The 18,417-nt window shown below is 33.9% G+C and overlaps 2 protein-coding genes across 2 annotated transcripts; both read left to right on the top strand.

Moving 5' to 3' along the window:
• The first annotated feature begins 3,959 nt into the window (after window positions 1-3,959).
• On the top strand, window positions 3,960-7,251 carry LOC131607365 (RGS1-HXK1-interacting protein 1-like). The gene is made up of 8 exons (XM_058879382.1): window positions 3,960-4,228; window positions 4,552-4,618; window positions 5,099-5,176; window positions 5,956-6,008; window positions 6,229-6,365; window positions 6,453-6,517; window positions 6,646-6,704; window positions 6,795-7,251. The coding sequence occupies exons 1-8, from the start codon at window positions 4,061-4,063 to the stop codon at window positions 6,882-6,884; spliced, it is 717 nt and encodes a 238-aa protein (XP_058735365.1). The 5' UTR covers window positions 3,960-4,060; the 3' UTR covers window positions 6,885-7,251.
• A 6,664-nt stretch (window positions 7,252-13,915) lies between these two features.
• On the top strand, window positions 13,916-17,483 carry LOC131602498 (transcription factor Pur-alpha 1-like). Its single transcript, XM_058874628.1, has 5 exons — window positions 13,916-14,521; window positions 14,593-14,640; window positions 16,345-16,485; window positions 16,598-16,840; window positions 16,938-17,483. The coding sequence occupies exons 1-5, from the start codon at window positions 14,210-14,212 to the stop codon at window positions 17,088-17,090; spliced, it is 897 nt and encodes a 298-aa protein (XP_058730611.1). The 5' UTR covers window positions 13,916-14,209; the 3' UTR covers window positions 17,091-17,483.
• The last annotated feature ends 934 nt before the right edge of the window (window positions 17,484-18,417 follow it).

Here is an 18,417-nt window from a genome sequence, read left to right as displayed (position 1 = left end):
TTTCCTATTAAAAATTAAAAATATATTAATGGTGATTAGTTTCTTTGAAAAGATTAGTTTTTGACAAAATGTATGGACACTTCACATTCATTCATAATATAATACTATTACTTAAAAAGATTATAAATTTATATTTTACTCATAAAAAAAAATAAACAACTAAATTAAATCCGTTAATGACTTTATCTATGATTGTTAACAAAGTGCTCTATCATTGTCATATGTTTAAAATCTTTTTCAGCTAATAGTGTAGTTTTATTTCAATATAACTTTTTAGTATGATTTTCATGTTTTTCAAACACACTGGCACCCTCTTAAATAGGGAGGTTAATGAAATCATGAGTATTTTAAAAAATAAATTGATCATGTTAAATTTTACTTATATTAAGTAGTACTTTTCATAAATTTTACTTACATAAAAACTAAATTGATAGTAAGTGATTAAATCGATAATAATATGTCAAGGGAAAAGCTAACATGTGCCCCAAGGGCACAAGTTAATGAAATATTTATAGAATTATTTTCTTGGAACTTGTGCATTCAATATATCGAAATTTTAAATATGACTTTATTGCATTTAATTATATTTAACTTTTTCTAATTATAGTATTCTTAACATGTGCCCTAAGGGCACATGTTAGCATGACCCATATGTTAAAGTATAAAGACAGTGACTATTAAACAAAATCAATAACCTTTTTGAAATATTTATGATATCATATACCATATACCTATTTGAGAGTTTCTATGTAATGATTTGTATGAGATAATGAATATAAAGTGTAATAAATTAAAGTTTGAATCTCGACTCTTAGACATCTCTAATGGAGTAACTAAATCAAATTCACCTTAAATTTTGTTTCGACACTGACCAAAGTGTAAAAGTGTAATACAATGATCTAATATAATATAGCTAAAGAAGTTTACCACTAGCTGATGAATATGTGGACTTTCACTCAGAAGCTTTAGATAAAAGTGTGTCTCTCGTGCTCGTCTCCCTTGTTGATCAACTTTCAACCGTCTTCCTCATAAGGTAACTATGAGTCACATTCAAGTATTCTTCTCATTAACACTTGTATAATTTCACCTCTCTCAAACACTAACTTGAGCATTGGAGTGTTAATTTTGTAGTTACCTATTCTTTAATTACCAGAGACCTCAAGCATCATACTAGAAGCCTTTTCATATCACACATTCTATATTCCAGTAAATAATAAGTTTCATACACTACTACAAGTGGTTTCTACAATGTCATGTCATATTTATACAACTCATTCATGTTTTGCTCCAATGATGATTAAATGCAATTCTTAAGAAATTTATGCTTTTATTGATAAAACTAATCACTATTAAATGTATGATATAATATCTTATTTAAGTTACTCCAACCATTTCTTTTCTACTCTTTGTGCCACATTATGGTCCCTCTAATGGTGAAAAAATCAAGGAACATTTTTTCATTCTATGAAATCCTTCAAGATACTCCTTTACGATATGCTTAAGAGTCTCAAATGATAAAGTTAAAATTGAATCACACACATGTTAGGATTGATTAAAAATACACATGTTGAAGAAGTCTCGCATCACATAGTTTTATGAAGGAAGATGAAGTCCAATGATTATATATAGGTTTCAAGTTCTTCAAAGTCTCACATTGCTTAGTTTTGTGAAGGAAGGAGGAGTCCAAGGCTACATATATGATTCAAGTTCTTCTTTACAAGATTCTATGAAATCCTTCTAGATACTCCTTTTACAGGAGTTATGGTTGACAGATAATACAGGTCGAGACACGATAAGGTTGCATAACATACTTCGGTTCGGAGGGAAAAAGTCAAGCATCCCAGGATCCTTTTACCTCTGGACAAGTTATGGCGGAGGCGACATCAGATTCTAGGGTTCATGTCTCTTTGCCTTCTTCTTCGTTCTCCCGTAGCAGACGAGGTTCTCATGCTCATGCCTCATTGCCTTCATCTTCACGTAGAGTCGTAGACGCATGAGTTCACCTATGCAGATACTTGAGGCAGGAGAGGCATCATAATCCCAGGCTATATCTCAGGTACGCCAGTCCTAGGCCACACCGACAGTACTTGATGCATCTCAACCCTAGTCCCAGACCACACCAGTGATACCTGATGCATCCCAACCCTAGTCCTAGGCGGCACTTGAGGCATCACAAGTATCCTAGTCCCAGTTCCGGGTAGATGAGGCCACACAAATGACACCTGATAATTTTGGATGAGGGCCTTCTGAATTATCACTGCTGCCTCTTTACTCGAACCATGTAGCCAGACATATCTGGGACGGAGAGGTGAAAATTAGTTGGAACTATTAATTTTAAAAAATTGTTTTATTATTAAGTTTTGTTAGTTTGAATCATTCTTGTTAAACCATGTATGCAAGAACATGATCCGCTAAAAATTATCAATTATATACGAAAGATCAGTCGCCTAGAAAGAACCCAATGAGCCATGGTTTCAGGAAGTGTTGAGAGATGGCATGCGGAGACGTCATTGTTCCATCTACCACATGGTGAGATAACTATCACACTAGACGATGTCGCATGTCTACTGTATCTTTCGGTAAGAGGAAGGTTTTTAGATCATGGGAAGTGTGACAAGGAAGAGGGACTTGAATCAATGGTAGAATACTTAAGAGTTACCCCACATATTGTTATGAAGGAGATGGACAAGACTCGTGGTCCTCCTGTCAGATTTAGCTATTTGCAGTAGGTGTTTGAAAAATAGATAGTGAGAGCATGACTGGCTGATGGTGATGCTGAACAGGTAGGGCAACACAGAGCGTATGCTATGAGAGCATACTTGTTGTATTTGGTTAGCACTCCCATTTGTGTGGACATGAGTGGGACTTATGTGGATGTCATATACCCACGGTACTTTGAGGACTTTGAGCGGATCCATGAGCACAACTGGGGGCCGCTTGTTTGGTATACTTGTATTGTAAATTATTTGAAGGCTATAGGTGGAAGACGAAGTAGATGACTGACAACATCACACTTTTGACAGTAACATTTCTCTGTCTTATATTGGTTTTGTTAATTATTGCAACACTGTTGCTAATTAATGATTCTTGCTTTTTTAGGAATGGATCCTACAACACTTCCCATGCATCTCTAGTTGATCTCCGTTACAAAAAATTGGCGGAAAGGACTAACGTGGATCTTTTTTAACAATTAAAGGACCACTTTGACACTTTTTAAAGATAAGGGACTAAATTGATCTAGTGGTTAAATATCTAGCATAGCAAACAAAATGGCCACAGTTTGAATCTAGACTAAAGCAAAAATTTTGGAATGTTTTTTATAATAGTGACTAAATGATGCACCTAGAGTTAAACTGGACTTTTTTTAAACACGTAAATAGCCTTTTTTTCAAGGATAATAATAATAATAATGTTTAATTGCAATTTTGGTGGCCTATTTTATCTTTTTCTTGATTTTGATCCTTCTATTTTAAAAATTTAGTCATTTTTTTAAATTTTCTGTGCAATTTTCGTCTTTTTATTTTGTTTTTTCTGCAAAATTAGCTCATATTTTTGTCCATTTTTCAACGAAAAATTTAAAAGATGACCAGAATCATGATTTTAAAAATGAGAAATAAAAAAAAAAAGAACAAAGTTGCAATTAAACTTAATAATATAATAATAATAATAGTAATAATAATTTCTTTAGTTACGACTGTACTATTAAAATAGAGAAGAGTAATGCTATTTAGTACGAAGTAATTTGAAGAAGAAATGCAAGAATGAATATGTGTCACTATTTTAGTGGTGAATTTTAAATTAATTTAAATTTAATTTTTTTAATAGAGATCATAGGATTGTTGTGATAATAGATGATTGAGATTTATTCTTGCATTTTTTCTATTTTCTTACTAATAAGAAATACTAGCTTTGTACCAAAAAAAAAAAAAAATAGAGAAATTGGTAGGTTAGAGAATAGATTGGTGGTTTATTCTTAGCTTACCCATATTGTTTATTTGCGAGTTACATATCCGCCGGGACGGAACAGCCATCGAAAGCAGTGTAGCGCTTCCATCAGAAAATGGCAGAGACAGATTCGTTGCCCTCTTCCAACGGAGAAGACGCGCCCCCCTTGCCGACATCGGCCTCCGCATCACTATCGTCGATTGCAGAGAATTTTCAGCGTTCTGCAATTGAATCTGCTCGTACTATGCAACACAGCTCTTCCACTCATTTTCATACCTTCCAGGTTTCCTCCCTTTTTTCCCCCCAATTCTTCATATTCATTGCGCCATAGGCAACATAGATAATGTCAGTTAGCTTTATTTACTGAAATTTTAAGCGTCTTCTTAGTATTCTTACTTCTTAGAAGTTTTAGGGTGCGCTGAAGTTTTAGATATCAACATAGATAAGATCAGATTGGATCCAGAACTAACATATTGTCTTCTTTCCGTATTCTGTCCTTTCTTGTATTAATACAGGAAATTCCTGACCATGTGCAATCACTTTTTTATCTCAATAAAATACGATCTGCTCCAAAACTCATCCAGATTATCTTTGATTATTTTGCAGAAGTTTTTACCAGAAGTAGTGTCACAGTATAGAACTTATGAAGACGCTTTCTTCAGTAAAGTTAAAGGTGATTAGATTTTAAATAGTATCAAACTTATGAACGATAGATATGCTCATCAATTTTGAAGCACCTTTTGATGGTTTGGTAAAAATAAGGTTGAACTTTTGTGGCCATGTGTAAAATTTGCATTTATTTTCAAGTTGGTTGAAGCAAAATGCTTGCATTTCTAGGGATTTATCTTCCCTCCTTCACTTGTCATGGACCTTGTGGTACAGGGTTTGTTTTTATGGCCTCTATTTGGTGTTAAAACTATAGTTGTTTATTCTATGGTTTTGACATTGATATGCAGGAAGATCAAACTGCTTGCTGTGTTTTGAATCTTATGGTTTTTTCATATTAGTATTTTTATTTGTGTTATATTATGATATTCCTTTCACCGTGAAGGACTCTTGCATATGGAGGATATCTCTAACATTTTTGAAAAAGCAAAGTTTTTCCTCCTTTGTCATCACCAAATTATAATCTTAAGTCTTAACCCTTTTACAGATGGTTTGATGGTAGCACGGGAGAATCCGGCTTTAGGTGTTGGTTTTGCTGTTTCTGCTGCCCTTCTTGCTATGAGAGGTATTTTTTGCACATAAAAGTACGGACAGACCCACATCGTGGGTTGTATGGGCACTGGCCTACACTTAATCTTGAAAACAATTTTTTTTAGTATTTAATACACTAAAAAAATAATATAACAAAAAAGAAAGACATATGTTATAGATTGTGCCCACTCTATCCTTTGATTTTATTTTTTAAATATGTGAGATGTTGTTATAAGCATGGTTATCAAAATCTCGATTTAAATCTTAAAATCTTGCGATTTTGCGATCTCACTCGCCCCCAACGATCTAGGACGAGTTTCTTTTTAGGTGAAGATGTGATGTCAGACAATGGGGTCAATTAAAATAAATAGCGGAAGACCTATTAAAACTTTAGAATGGTGAATTCCTCCATTTGGTAGACTATTAAATTTTTTTGCTGTAAATCCCTGCTGAGGTTGTGATAGTTCTCCCTGATCTTACATGAATGTGTGCCTCTGCCTCCCCTAATCTAAGTTATTTCTCATAAAAAAAAACTTTAGGGTAAACCATAAAGAAGATCTTGCTCAAACTGGTTTTTGATATAGTCGAATGACATTGATTGATGCATGCAGCTGATCCTACTTGGTGAGGCATAACCTATTTGTTACTGTTGCTGCATATATCTTGGAATATGAGATCATTTTAACGCTTGTACTATAAATTGGACATGAGTCAAACTAATTTTATCTAGTGCTATTTTATGTGTCTCAAGTCAACTGAATTTGTAACCATCTTGTATGCTATTTTATTTTAAAGTACTTAATCTTTTTGCAGCTCCAAGAAGATTTCTGTTTCGTCAAACATTGGGTCGATTTCAGAGTGAAGAGGTATTATTCAGTTGAACTATCAAGATGCGTCCCTAGCCTATGTCCTCACATACCACCCCTCTCTATTTGTAATGCATAAATCATATATGCTTTTTTATTATATTGTAGCCTAATATTTAAGGTGTTCTATCTTTAGATCTTATACAGTTGTCTTTCTTAAACGTTTTAATATTTCATATTCTGTTGTTTGTTTCACCTTTTTTCATGAATACCTACGAAGGCACGGTATGCAAGTGCTGAGAAGAGTGTGAAGGACTTGAACCTCTCAGTAAATATACTGAAGAAGGAGAGCATAAAATTACTTCAAAGGACAGCTCTTGCTGAAAAGGAAATGAAATACGGGCATAACGAACTGATGTATGTATTATTATTCAAGGAAAGGATGTATGAGTTATTTTATAACAGATGAAGTATGACTGAATGTTTTACTCCAATGATGCATAGGAACACTGGAGCCCAATTACAACGGCTGGCAAAATCATCATACAAGGTTGAAGCCAAAGCTACTGGTATGCTCTATAAAAACAAAATTAACACGAGCTTCTTATACGATTATTTTATCTTCTTCATATATGCTTTGGGGATGTGATGATATCTACTGTTACTTTGAAATTTACCCTCTATTGTCATGCTGTAGATTTAATAGACAGGCTGCGCGATATACCTAGTCGGGATGCTCTGGCACTTCGAGCTGAGGCAAGCCTATGACTCTGTATTTGTTTTTCTATAGTGATGCAATTTTAAATTACTTACTGTTTTTTTTGTCATCCACAAACACATGTCTAGGTTGCCTCTTTGACTTCAAATTTGAAGCGGCAGAGATCGGTGCTGGACAAACGGATAATGAAGATATCTGAGTTAGGGATTTCTGTGTGAATCAGCGCACGAGTTTTGGTCCTTTCCTTAATGCACACCCATGTCGATCATTTTACTTTTTTTGGATAAGTTCTCCTGAGGCGGATAGCTATACTTAAGATGCAAACCCATTCTCTGGGGCATCTGTATTTTGTTTAGTCAATTCAATGAATATGTAGATGGGTGCTTAATAAAAAGGTGTGACTGGAAAATTTTCTCAAGATGTTACAGCTTTAGAGGAGTTAAAAGTGAGAGAAACCTTAGAGTCTGTTTGTTCCAGTTTTTAGGCAGCGACTAATGTTGCACACTTTTGAAAGCTGAGACACCACCTCTGTACTTCCTCTATAGGATCCTTTGTTTTGAATTTCTTAGCTAGGCTTTGACCCAATGGTATTTTTGTTTTTTGGAATTGCTCAAGAAGGCATTCTAAGGATTTCTACCATATCCTTGTGAAAAATAAAAAATTCTCTAAATTTCGGAGATGCAACTCCGAACACACTCTAAACACGCAAAATCCATTCGTTTTTGAAGCACGCTCTAAATATTTGACTAAACTTAATCTTGAAATGTATCTCTGTAAACATTACAGAGGTGTATTTCCGTATCATACTAAACCAAAAACAAACTTAGAGACAAAAAGATGTAGAATGTAGATAAATGAACATTGATAACATAAAAAACGAAACATTACATAGCTAATTGTTAACATAAACTGAACATTACATTTCAATATTCAGACGGACGTTCCAACATCTTCATAATATCATCGATCTTGCACTCGTCACATCTAGCTTGATCAGACATTATGTTTCGGTTGGAAAAATGCATTCCACACAACCCTTATATTTGCACCCGTCTTCAGTTCAAAGTTGTTGAACTCAATCTTTACTTTGTTGTCAATCGAGGGTGAACGGTACTCGAGTTTCACAATTTTTTTATTGTCGAGTATGTTAGGAGATTCTCCAAGTTAACTTTCAGATTTACAAGAGGGGTGTACTCATTTAACTTAAATTCAATTGAGAGTTTCACCCCATTGAAGTAGACATATGCGACATGCCAATTGATTTTCATTCTGGTGTAATGTGATTTGGTAAAAAAATGACACGAGAGCCCTATACTTATACTAGTTCTAGGCCAATATGAACCTTAAAAATTCTATCTTGTATTAGGGGAAATTTCATAAATGCATTTTCGGAACCACCCTATCATGGGATTACGGAGATGCATTTCCAAAAAACACACAACACAGAAGTTATTTCATAAACAATGAGAAACAAAATCTATTTTAGAATGAAAAATGGAGAAATTTTCTAGAAACTTAAAGATGCATTGAAATCTTTAAAAATGTATATATTTGACATCTGTAATATTAATACAAGATTACATACTAAAACATGTATAACCGCATAAATACTCCATTGAATAAAAACTAAAATGAATCAAAACATGTGTCACCGACTAAATCTATATTTATAAATTGTACCACCTTTGATTTTTGTTTATTTGATTCTCTTTCGATCTCGCTCAACTTGGTGAACTCTTGCATCCTTTTTAAAAAATGATTTGGCCAAGTCTTAACTTTCCTTGACGAATGAGTTATCCACTTCGGTGATGTTAGTGGTATAATGCATCCCGATTTCAAATAATCTCAAACAAAGTGTCGCGTTTTTGAAAGCCACCTGATACACATAATACAATTATTTGGATTTGGAGGAAGGATATATTGCAATGGAAAAAATATTTCTGAGAAATTGCATCTTGTCAGCTCAATACACACTCTTTAATACACACTTGCTATAAGATGACCCATTTCAGGGAAACACATCCATTTATCTTTCAGTATCGGTCAACTAATGCAAGGAATAATAGATTCATTAATTGCATCAAAATTGTTTTTTTCCTATATAGTCGTGTGTATGATTCTTTATGACCCTTCAACTCTTTGATACGTTGTTGGCAGACAAGTCTGTAATCCTCTTCTCCTTTACCAAGCAAAGCAAAAATAACTCAAAAACCACAGTTACCTTCTCTCTCAACATTGACAATCTGTTCAATGTGACTGTGCATGAAAACCAACATCTTGTTGATGAATTAGATTTTTGGTAGAGGTGGTGAAGGAGGTGGTTTGCTAATGCGAGTTTCTTTGAAAACACATTTTTAGATTTTTGAGTTGGACAATCTGAAAAAATATTTAATTAATTAGTTAATTAAATTATTTTCGGATTAATTGTTGATAAGTTGTTATATGTTGTGTTGTGTTGCTAAGTTGATTAATTAGTTGATTAGTCGATCGGTTATTAATAGTATCATTTAGTAGTATTAATATTAAGAATAATATTAATGTAAATATTGGTGTTATGTGTGATTATTCGTGTTGGGCTTATTTTATAGTTGTGTATAGCAAAGTGGGGGTGTAGAAATAAGGCCCGATAGAATAATAGTATTATTATAATATTAGTTAGTTGAATAAAAGAAAACTAGAAGTTGCAGTAAGACAAAAAAATAGGTTTTCAGTAAGAGAAAATAAGGATTTTGGAGAAAGAGGAACACATAGAAGTTATGGAGAGGAACAATGGAAGAGAGCCAAAGCTAGAATTTGATCGGACAAAAATTGTAGAGTGGTATCCAATTCAAGGTAAGGGTGAGATTCTGACTCTATAATAGGGTATATGATGATTAGTATGTGAGATTGAGTCTATGAAATCGTTCCTGTTTTGTGTTTGATTTATTGTGGCTAATACTGAAAACTTGTTATTATCAATGAATTGTTGCTGAAAAATTGTTCTATGTGGATTGGTAATTTTATGTTGCTGTAATGGTGTGGTGTTGGTTGAATTTGATAAAAAACTTTAATCAAGTGGAAAACTGTAAATAGGTGAGATTCTGTAAGTTGCAGAAAATAGAGAAAAGAAAGAAAAAGGGATAGGGGGCGCCCACCCCCAGGTGAAAGGAGGGAGGGGCGATCACCCACAATGGAGATGCAATAAGGGAGCGTGCGCTCCCTGGGAGAATGATAAGAGGGGGCAGTCACCCCTTGGTTTGTGGGGGCCACCACCAATTGCTAGTAGCACTTTATTAATTAAATGTTATGTATTAATTAATTAGTTTAGTACATGCATCAATTAAATAATTAAACATAGCAGACTAGTATTTGGTTATAGGTACCAATGAGAAAATAAAGTAGCAGAAGCTTTATGCAATAGCAGTAGAAGTAAGTTTATAGCAGTAGTAGAATATCAATAAGTTTATAACAGAAGGTTAATTAATAGGTTTGGAAGATAAACTTTAATAGAAGTATCAAGTATCATTAGCAGAGTTAAGTAATTAGCAGAGGCTTAATAATACACCTTAGTACCAAGTAGAAATAATAGAACTTGTAATCGATAATTATTTGATCGGTATAGTTGAATTATTCGAATATTTACGGAACGTTGGTACATATTTTGGTTGATTAAGTGTGTTACATATTTTCTGAAAAATATGAACTTTCAGGTGGTGTTAAATTTTGTTGAATTGCCTTTGATTATTGGCAAATAACAGGTTGTAGGCTTATGCCAAAGTTGATTCGTTGTTGTGCTGTTGTTGTTGTCATTGTATGTTGTAGGCTTATGGCTAATGTTGATGTGGTTGTTATGTTGTTGTTGTCGCATTCATTGTTGTCGCATTCATTGTTGTCGCATACATAACATTTCAAGTTGGAGATGATGCTCAGTAAGTTGGCCTTGATTGACAAATATTAAGTTGGAGGCTTATGCCTTGTTTTTAAGTTGAAGGCTTATGCTTTGTTGACGCCTCTATTAACTGGAAGTTTCTAAGTTGGGAGTTCTGCTCCATTGGTACCACATGCATGTGCATTGTACAAGTCGTATTTCGTGTCGCATATTTAATTGTTGTTATTATAATATAATGATGTTTGTGTTGTTGAATTGTGATGACTGACGTTTGAAAGTTGTTGAAGTGGTGATTTTATACGATCTGATCTAATACATTATTTATCATACACTCAATTATATGGTTCGATATCTCACCCCTTCTGTTTGAATGTTACCCTTATGTTGGTAATGTGCAGGTAATCCAGAATGAAGGCTGTTTACCTTCAGTAGTTCGAGTCGGTGTCGTCTCTCTGATACATAACACTCGGGGGGATGAACGCATGTTTTCTTTATTGTTGATTTTATTTCCGTTGCTGAATTTTAAGTTGAATTTTGTTAGATACTTTGTCGTCCATGTTGGACAAAGATGTTATGTTATTAAGTTGAAGTTTATGAATCCGCTGCGTGGTAATTTAAAAGTTGTTATATTTTGAAGACATAAAGTTGTTGCTATTTGTTCATCCAAGTTTTAATGTGTTATGTATCTATATTACATGCGATTATATGTTGACGTTTTAAGTTGAAAAATGTGGCATCCTATTTGTGTTGTGACTCTGATTTTAATATTATCCTTCGGGTAGAAATAAGGTGTTACATTAGTGGTATTAGAGCAGGTCTGTCCGTCCGACCAAGTTGTCGAGTCAGTAGAGTAGTGTGATATTTGAATACTGTCTTAGTACGTGACATGTGTGCGAAACACTGTCGGTACTTGTTTGCTTTCTAATAGATTGTTGCAGGAGTTAGTTTGAGATAAGTGGGGGAGAAGCTTTACTTCTTGGATATGTTCAGTTGTAAGATGTTGGTTCAGTGTGCTGCTGATGGAGACAGTGCAAGTATCATTGAAGTTTCGTTGTTTCCCGAATCCAAAAGTGACATGGATTCAAGACTTTGTTTGTTAATCAAGTTGGGGCGTCTTGGTGGAGAATGATCAGACATTGCTGATGTGCATAGGCGACGCTTGGCCCCGGCTAGGGTGGGCCATTGCCCAGGCTGGGGCCCATTATTATTTTTAGTAGGAGTAAAAAAAAGAGATTAAATATTAAGTTAAAAAAAAATGGTAAAAATAAAAAGTAACTAAAACATTCAGAAGAAGAAAGAAAAAAAGAGACCGGGAGCTAGCAATCCACCGCCATCCGCCGACGACCAACAAGTCTTCTTCGATTCGGTAACTTTCCTTCTTCAATCTCCATTAATGTTTTAGTTTTCTAGTTTGCAAGATTCATAAAAGATTTGTAATGGATTTGGATTTTGATTTAAGAGAAAGATTTGTTTTTGTTTTGGATTTCTTTCCAAATAGAAAAGAAGTTGTTGAGAAGAAGAGAAAAGTAAGATATGTTTTGAGTTTGTTTTTAAATAGAAGAGAGGTTGTTAAGAGGAAGAGCAAAATAAGATATGTTTTGGGTTTTATTTCAACTAGAAGAGGGGTTGTTGAGATTTGAGAAGAAGAGCAAAATAAAATATTGATTGTTGAGAGTTGTTGAGATTTGAGAAGAAGAGCAAAATAAAATATTGATTGTTGAGAGAGAAGTTTCTTTTGTGTTGGATTTCTCTTCATGATAATTTAGACTTTTAATCAGATTTTTTACTTTGTTTCTTTTAGTGGTGTGTTTCAATTCAATCATCTTATCTTATGTTTCCAAAATGTTTGTTGTCAATTTTGTTTGGCTTTCCAAAATTCAACCTTAGCTCAATAATTTAGTTTAACAGGTATAAGTATAAAATTTCCATCATAGACTTGAAGGATACAAGGAAATTACTCTATCTATTTTAATTTCTTCTATTTTTGATTTATAAAACTATTTTATTTTAAAGAGACAATGTTTACTCTATCCAGTTCAATTTCTTATATTGAATTTATTTTAAAATTATTTTATCTAGTTCAATTATTCTATCTAATTCAATTTATAAAAAATAAAATTTATAAGGAGACAATGTTTACAATGAATCCACAAATTGCTTCCATACAGATCTTGTTAAAAATCTCAAAAAAGAATAGTGGGTCAAACAATGACTAACTCTATTACTTATTCTATTACTTATTCATTTTTATAATTGCAACTTATGTATTTGTTGCAACTTATTGAGTTTATTGTTATTGATTGTTTGAGTTGTTTTATCCAATGACAGAGATGAGGAGATTTTTGGTTGATAGAGAAAGTATTGAGAATGTGAATGTTAAGTAACCGGAAGCCGAATTGCAATCACTACCTAATATTGATGGTTATTTATATATTATATACAATGAATTTACAGTATTTAAATGTTTGCCCAGGCTTTATAACTTTTCTGGCTTCGCCACTGCTGATGTGTACTTCTCGTAGAATGAAGAGTAATGTTGTAGCTGTTGATATACGAGTAAATCCAAATCCATATGTCTCTATAAATATCCCAATATTATGATTTAAAAGAAAATTCAGAATACACAAAAAACACCCTAAAAGATACAGAGCTTCTCACCTCGTGTGAGCTTGCTCTTTTCACACCGAAAACACCTTCAAAACAAGAATTTCCCAACACCGTGAACTTGTCCGAAACCACCAAAAATTCTTAAAACCTTTGGTCACCCCTACCAACATAAGGGTATCATACATATATACTTTTTAACAAGTACACCTATAATTTTGAATTTTTTTTTAAATACACGTAGGGAAAAACGGATAAAACAAATAAACTATTCTCGATAATGAATTAAGACAAATTAATCATATTTTATATAATATAATTATAAAAACATATATTTATTGGGTTACCCTACCCTACCAACTCCCATTTGAAAATCATCCTCCAATAATTAATGAAACTTTTACTAAAAATCAGTATAAAAGTTATAGATATTTCATTCATATATATATATATATATATATATATATATATATATATATATATATATATATATATATATATATTAATTTATGATAATGAAAGATTTTTTTTTGGGCAAAAAACTGCATCAATAATTTATGAGTGATTGAATAAAATTAGTGTTATTTTTTATTCATTTATTACATTTTTTGATCAAATTTATTATACTTTTTTAATATGTAAGAATCGATCAAAAAGAATGAAGTGAGTAATTAATTTAGAGGACGCAAAATCCTAATTTAGGTAAAAAAGACCCAATTTATTACAGCAGCAGCAATTAGAAGCAGTATTTTCAAAGCTACAAATTGAGAAAGTTACTGATTCTTACAAATTGACTTATGAGGTGAAAAGCGAGATTCACATGAAAGAAGATATGGATCTACGAATAATAGCCTTGTAGACATCGCATCGGGAAATACGTCATTGTAGTTGTTGTAGCACCTCGCTCCACATCCAACTCTAACCAAAAGCCACTTCACACTCCACTCTCCGTTTCACCACTCTCATGCTAATTTCTAACTCTAACTGTCGCTATTCTAGTTGTTGGAGCTTCTAACTCAGATCTGGTTCTTATTTCTTCAATTTCAATTATCTGTAATTGGATTGAGGTAGATGGAGGGAAACTCCGGTGGTGGTGGTAGCGGCGGCGGAAGTGGTGGAGGTGGTAGTGGTGGCGGTGGTGGTGGAGGTGCTGACGTGGAGCTTCTTTGCAAGACGTTACAGGTTGAGCACAAGCTGTTTTACTTCGATCTGAAAGAGAATCCTCGTGGTCGTTACCTGAAGATTTCTGAGAAAACCTCTGCTACTAGGTCCACCATCATCGTTCCATTCTCCGGCATTTCGTGGTTTCTCGATCTCTTCAATTATTACGTTAATCCTGATGATCAAGAACTTTTCAGCAAGGAATTGCAGCTTGATACAAAGGTAGAGTAAATTAGTAATTCGCTTAACCTAATTTCTTCGCTTCTTGCTCTAATTTCTTTTTCTCTCTACAGGTTTTCTATTTTGACATTGGGGAGAATAGGAGAGGCCGTTTCTTAAAGGTATTTTCACATTCTCAATTACTTTCAGTTAAATGTATTTTGCTGTGATATGTTTGTATCATCTGATTCTAATTATGATATGAAGTTCAAAACATCTATAATTTGTATTTTTCGATTGGCGATTTTAGCGAATGTGTTTCTTCCTTTTCCGTGAGGAATAATGAAATTCAGTTATTATAACATTGAAGAACAGTTTTGAAAGAGGTAGAAAATGAGGAATATTTTTAGCTACTTACCAGTTTACAAGTCGTTTATTTTTTGGAAGGAGTTTAGTATATCTGAAGTCCCTGGACAGCTACCAACTGAGCTGACTTAATGGGACGGAGTTTGGTGTATAACATGCTGGAATTAATGACCTTGTGATTTTCAATGGGGATTACTTGTCAAAAAGGGAAATGGAAATTTTAATTTCGATTTTGCAGTAAATGTTGGTGTTGAGTTCTTGTTAGACATTCCTAACGTGGTTGCTTGAATTGCATAATACTATTGTAAGATCTAGGAATTTGAATTTCACAGCATTCCTGGTCATAATGGTGGGTAGATAGATAGAGAGTAAATTGTTTGTGGCTGTGTTTCTGCAAAATTACTTTAGTAGCGGTGGAAACCAAACACCTGCACAACATGTTGAATTTGTATCTCTTGAACTCTGTAACTGCAAGTAAAACTCTGTTTGCAATGAGAGAACGAGAACATATCAACACAATATAAATAATTTTATGTTGAAGTCCTGCCGTGGTGGAATTTCTGATTTATCATAGGCATTGACTTCTGAAGCTTAGTTTAGATGTTTGTTTGGCGATTGTTGTTAGGGTTGGTCATGGAATTTTTTATTGCTAAAAATCATCATCGACTTGGCTTTTTGTTAAGATACTCAATTGACCTTCAGCTTAATCTTACCACGTAACTTATATCAAACCTACTCAATTGTTTAATCTGCATCTTGTATCTTTTAATCCTTCCTCCCTTCAAATCCTGTTTCTCAAGTTCTATTCTAACTCCAAGATGGAGTCTGGAAAAAAAATCAGGGAGTTTTCTCCTTTATTGAGCAGTACAAAATATGTGGAAGTGTGGACCTTTTATTTTGTTTGCGTAAAATCTCCTGTGTTCAGTATTTGGGGGGTATCTTCAATATCCCCTTTTATCTTCTTGTTGCATGTTTGTTGCTCCTATCAAATGCTTCCCCTTCATTGTGAATTGTTGAAGACCAGGCGATCATTCTGTATTGGAAGTTTAGGAATGTTTGTCTGTTTTTGCACGTGCTGTTACAGAATGGAAAAACTTTTGCTATTTTTGTTGGAACAGCATTTATTATAAATTCCTAATAGTTGAATGAAAATCAAGCTTTAAAGCATGCATCACAGTGGAATATAAAAAGAACAGTAAAACCGGTCTGCACTACAAGGAAGTAGCCATGCAGTCAAACTATTATATTAGTCCCTGTTAATAGATTTGAATTTGGTGACACGTGATGGTAAGTAGCATCTGCCAAAGCTTTTGCAAAAAACTCTGGTAATTGGTGTTTCCAATTACCCGAAATTGTTCTAATGAGGCTACATGTAGTCCCTCATAATAAGCTGTTATTTTGGTTTGCATCCTTTTGGCCTTAGCTATTACTAGGTGTATTTTGGAATTTCTATTTAATGGAATATATTACATGTATGATTATTTTGTTTCAATATCACGACTCTAATTTATTTTGCGAAGGTGTCTGAAGCTTCTGTCAGCAGAAATCGGAGCACTATAATCGTTCCTGCAGGAAGTTCCAGGGATGAAGGGTGGACAGCATTCAGGAACATTTTGGCTGAGATTAATGAAGCCTCAAGGCTTTTCCTTCTGCCAAATCAGGTTATCTTCTTTTCTGATTAGACTTTTTTTTTTTTATGCTTAGCCACCGAAAATTTCCTAGCTGTCTTTTTTAATGTGTTTAAACTCATCTATAGTTTGTATTTTGCTACAGCAAAATTCTGAATCCTCAGAGCGATTAGTTGGACTTTCGGATGATGTTGGTGCTGGCTTCATATCTGGTCATAGTACTCAACCTGCCACCTCTTCTGAATTGAATGTGGACAGGTCTGTTGATTCACCAGCTCAGGAAGAAGTTGGGAACTTGGGGGTCTCCAAAGTGATCAGGGCTGATCAAAAAAGATTTTTCTTTGATCTCGGGAACAACAATAGGGGCCATTTTCTCAGAATATCTGAGGTGTGTTGCCATTATGTTATTGTTATCCTTCTTTCTTTATTTTGGTATAGTCTGGGTAGAATATTTTCTGCTGTAAATCCTTGTTACTTCATTGCAGGTTGCAGGTTCTGATCGATCCTCCATCATTCTTCCACTGTCAGGGCTCAAGCAGTTTCATGAAATTGTTGGTCACTTTGTGGAAATCACCAAGGACCGAATTGAGGGTATGTCAGTTGCTAATGTCCGCACAATTGATCCCCCTCAAAGATGAATGCTAACTTGGGGCTTGTGGTGACAATAAGTAGTTCCCCTCTGCCAAGGTTTCGGTATGGATATATGAATTGGTGTTGTCTTTGAATCTGATTTGTGCTATTTTATTTTATTTTTCTGTAGCCTCTTCCTATTTATAATATTGTTCTACAATTAATGCTTTTGAAATAAACCAAACACTTGTTGGTCAGCAGAATAATGAGAAATATCTCTACAAGGTTAATTTGAATAGGTAATAACGGAAGATAAACAGACGGTAGACTTGTACTTGATTGGATAGTTTGGCAATGGGGCTATACTTTGTAATAATGATTGTTTATTTCGCTTTCCTGCACATATTTCACATGGATTTAAGTTCTCAAACAGGCTGAGGTATAGACACGGATTCAGATCATATTGTAGGTTTTTCTGTATTATTTACATGTTTTGTAGGGTTACTTTCCTGTCATGCATGAACTGAAATTTGATCGTTACATCTGTTTCTATCCACATTTATATTACGGGTGTTTTAAAAACTCACCTCGGAAGGATAGAGTTTGGTGGAGCTGCTTTCAGGAGTGAGTTTCTGGTTTTACAATTAATAGATTATTTGAGCAACAATGTATATCACTCTTTTGAAAGCATTAAGGTTATGTTATAGCGGAATAAAAGTGAAATTGAGCTGAACAAAACAAAGTGAAATTATAAGCCTCCCCAACTAAGTATTAATTGAGATATCTCTAGGCCAATCCACATCTCAACATTTATGGTAATCTTCCATTTGAGAGCGAGTGTGTTTAATCGTCTCACTCACACCATAAGGGTTGTCAAACTGACATGTATGTCAAACTAACATGTATGTTCTGATTAGGTATGTCTAGCAAAAGTACGTAAGAAAATGGGGCGGACATTTAGGAGGTTGCGGACTTAAAGTCTTGGTCCACTCTGCATAAAAAGAGTGGGCGCTACATCTTTTTAGTATAAAAATAGAAAAAATTTATGTTAATGTTTGCGTTCACAAAAGTTTGGAAAAAAGGGAGGTGGACATATTAAAAGGTGCGAACTTAAAACTGTAGTCCACTCTGTAAAAAATGTGGGAAAAAAACGAGCATGTTCAATAGGTTGGATCCGTTTTGCCACACCTAATCTCTGTAGCATTATAGAATTTATTGTATCAGTTTACGTTATTTAATTTGATACAAGGTATATTTAAGACATAATTATATCATAGATCTTTTAAGTTATTTTATTGTAACAAGTTGGTCCCTTAAATTTTTTTTACAACAATTTGGTCATTTAAGTTAACAAATGCGCGCACAGTTACCCTCTTTTTAACCCTTTTCAATCTT

The sequence above is a fragment of the Vicia villosa genome, linkage group LG5, assembly GCF_029867415.1.
Source record: "Vicia villosa cultivar HV-30 ecotype Madison, WI linkage group LG5, Vvil1.0, whole genome shotgun sequence".
Taxonomy (NCBI): domain Eukaryota; kingdom Viridiplantae; phylum Streptophyta; class Magnoliopsida; order Fabales; family Fabaceae; genus Vicia; species Vicia villosa.
The sequence above is the reverse complement of the archived record's forward strand: the minus strand, read 5'-3'. Positions and strand labels throughout refer to the sequence as shown.

Bases quoted from the DNA above. Each gene is read 5' to 3' on its own strand.
- LOC131602498 (XM_058874628.1), top strand. From the start codon at position 14,210: ATGGAGGGAAACTCCGGTGGTGGTGGTAGCGGCGGCGGAAGTGGTGGA. The intron at 14,522-14,592 runs GTAGAGTAAATT...TTCTCTCTACAG, and splicing joins AATTGCAGCTTGATACAAAG to GTTTTCTATTTTGACATTGG. The intron at 16,841-16,937 runs GTGTGTTGCCAT...ACTTCATTGCAG, and splicing joins ATTTTCTCAGAATATCTGAG to GTTGCAGGTTCTGATCGATC.
- LOC131607365 (XM_058879382.1), top strand. From the start codon at position 4,061: ATGGCAGAGACAGATTCGTTGCCCTCTTCCAACGGAGAAGACGCGCCC. The intron at 4,229-4,551 runs GTTTCCTCCCTT...ATTATTTTGCAG, and splicing joins CTCATTTTCATACCTTCCAG to AAGTTTTTACCAGAAGTAGT. The intron at 4,619-5,098 runs GTGATTAGATTT...ACCCTTTTACAG, and splicing joins TTTCTTCAGTAAAGTTAAAG to ATGGTTTGATGGTAGCACGG.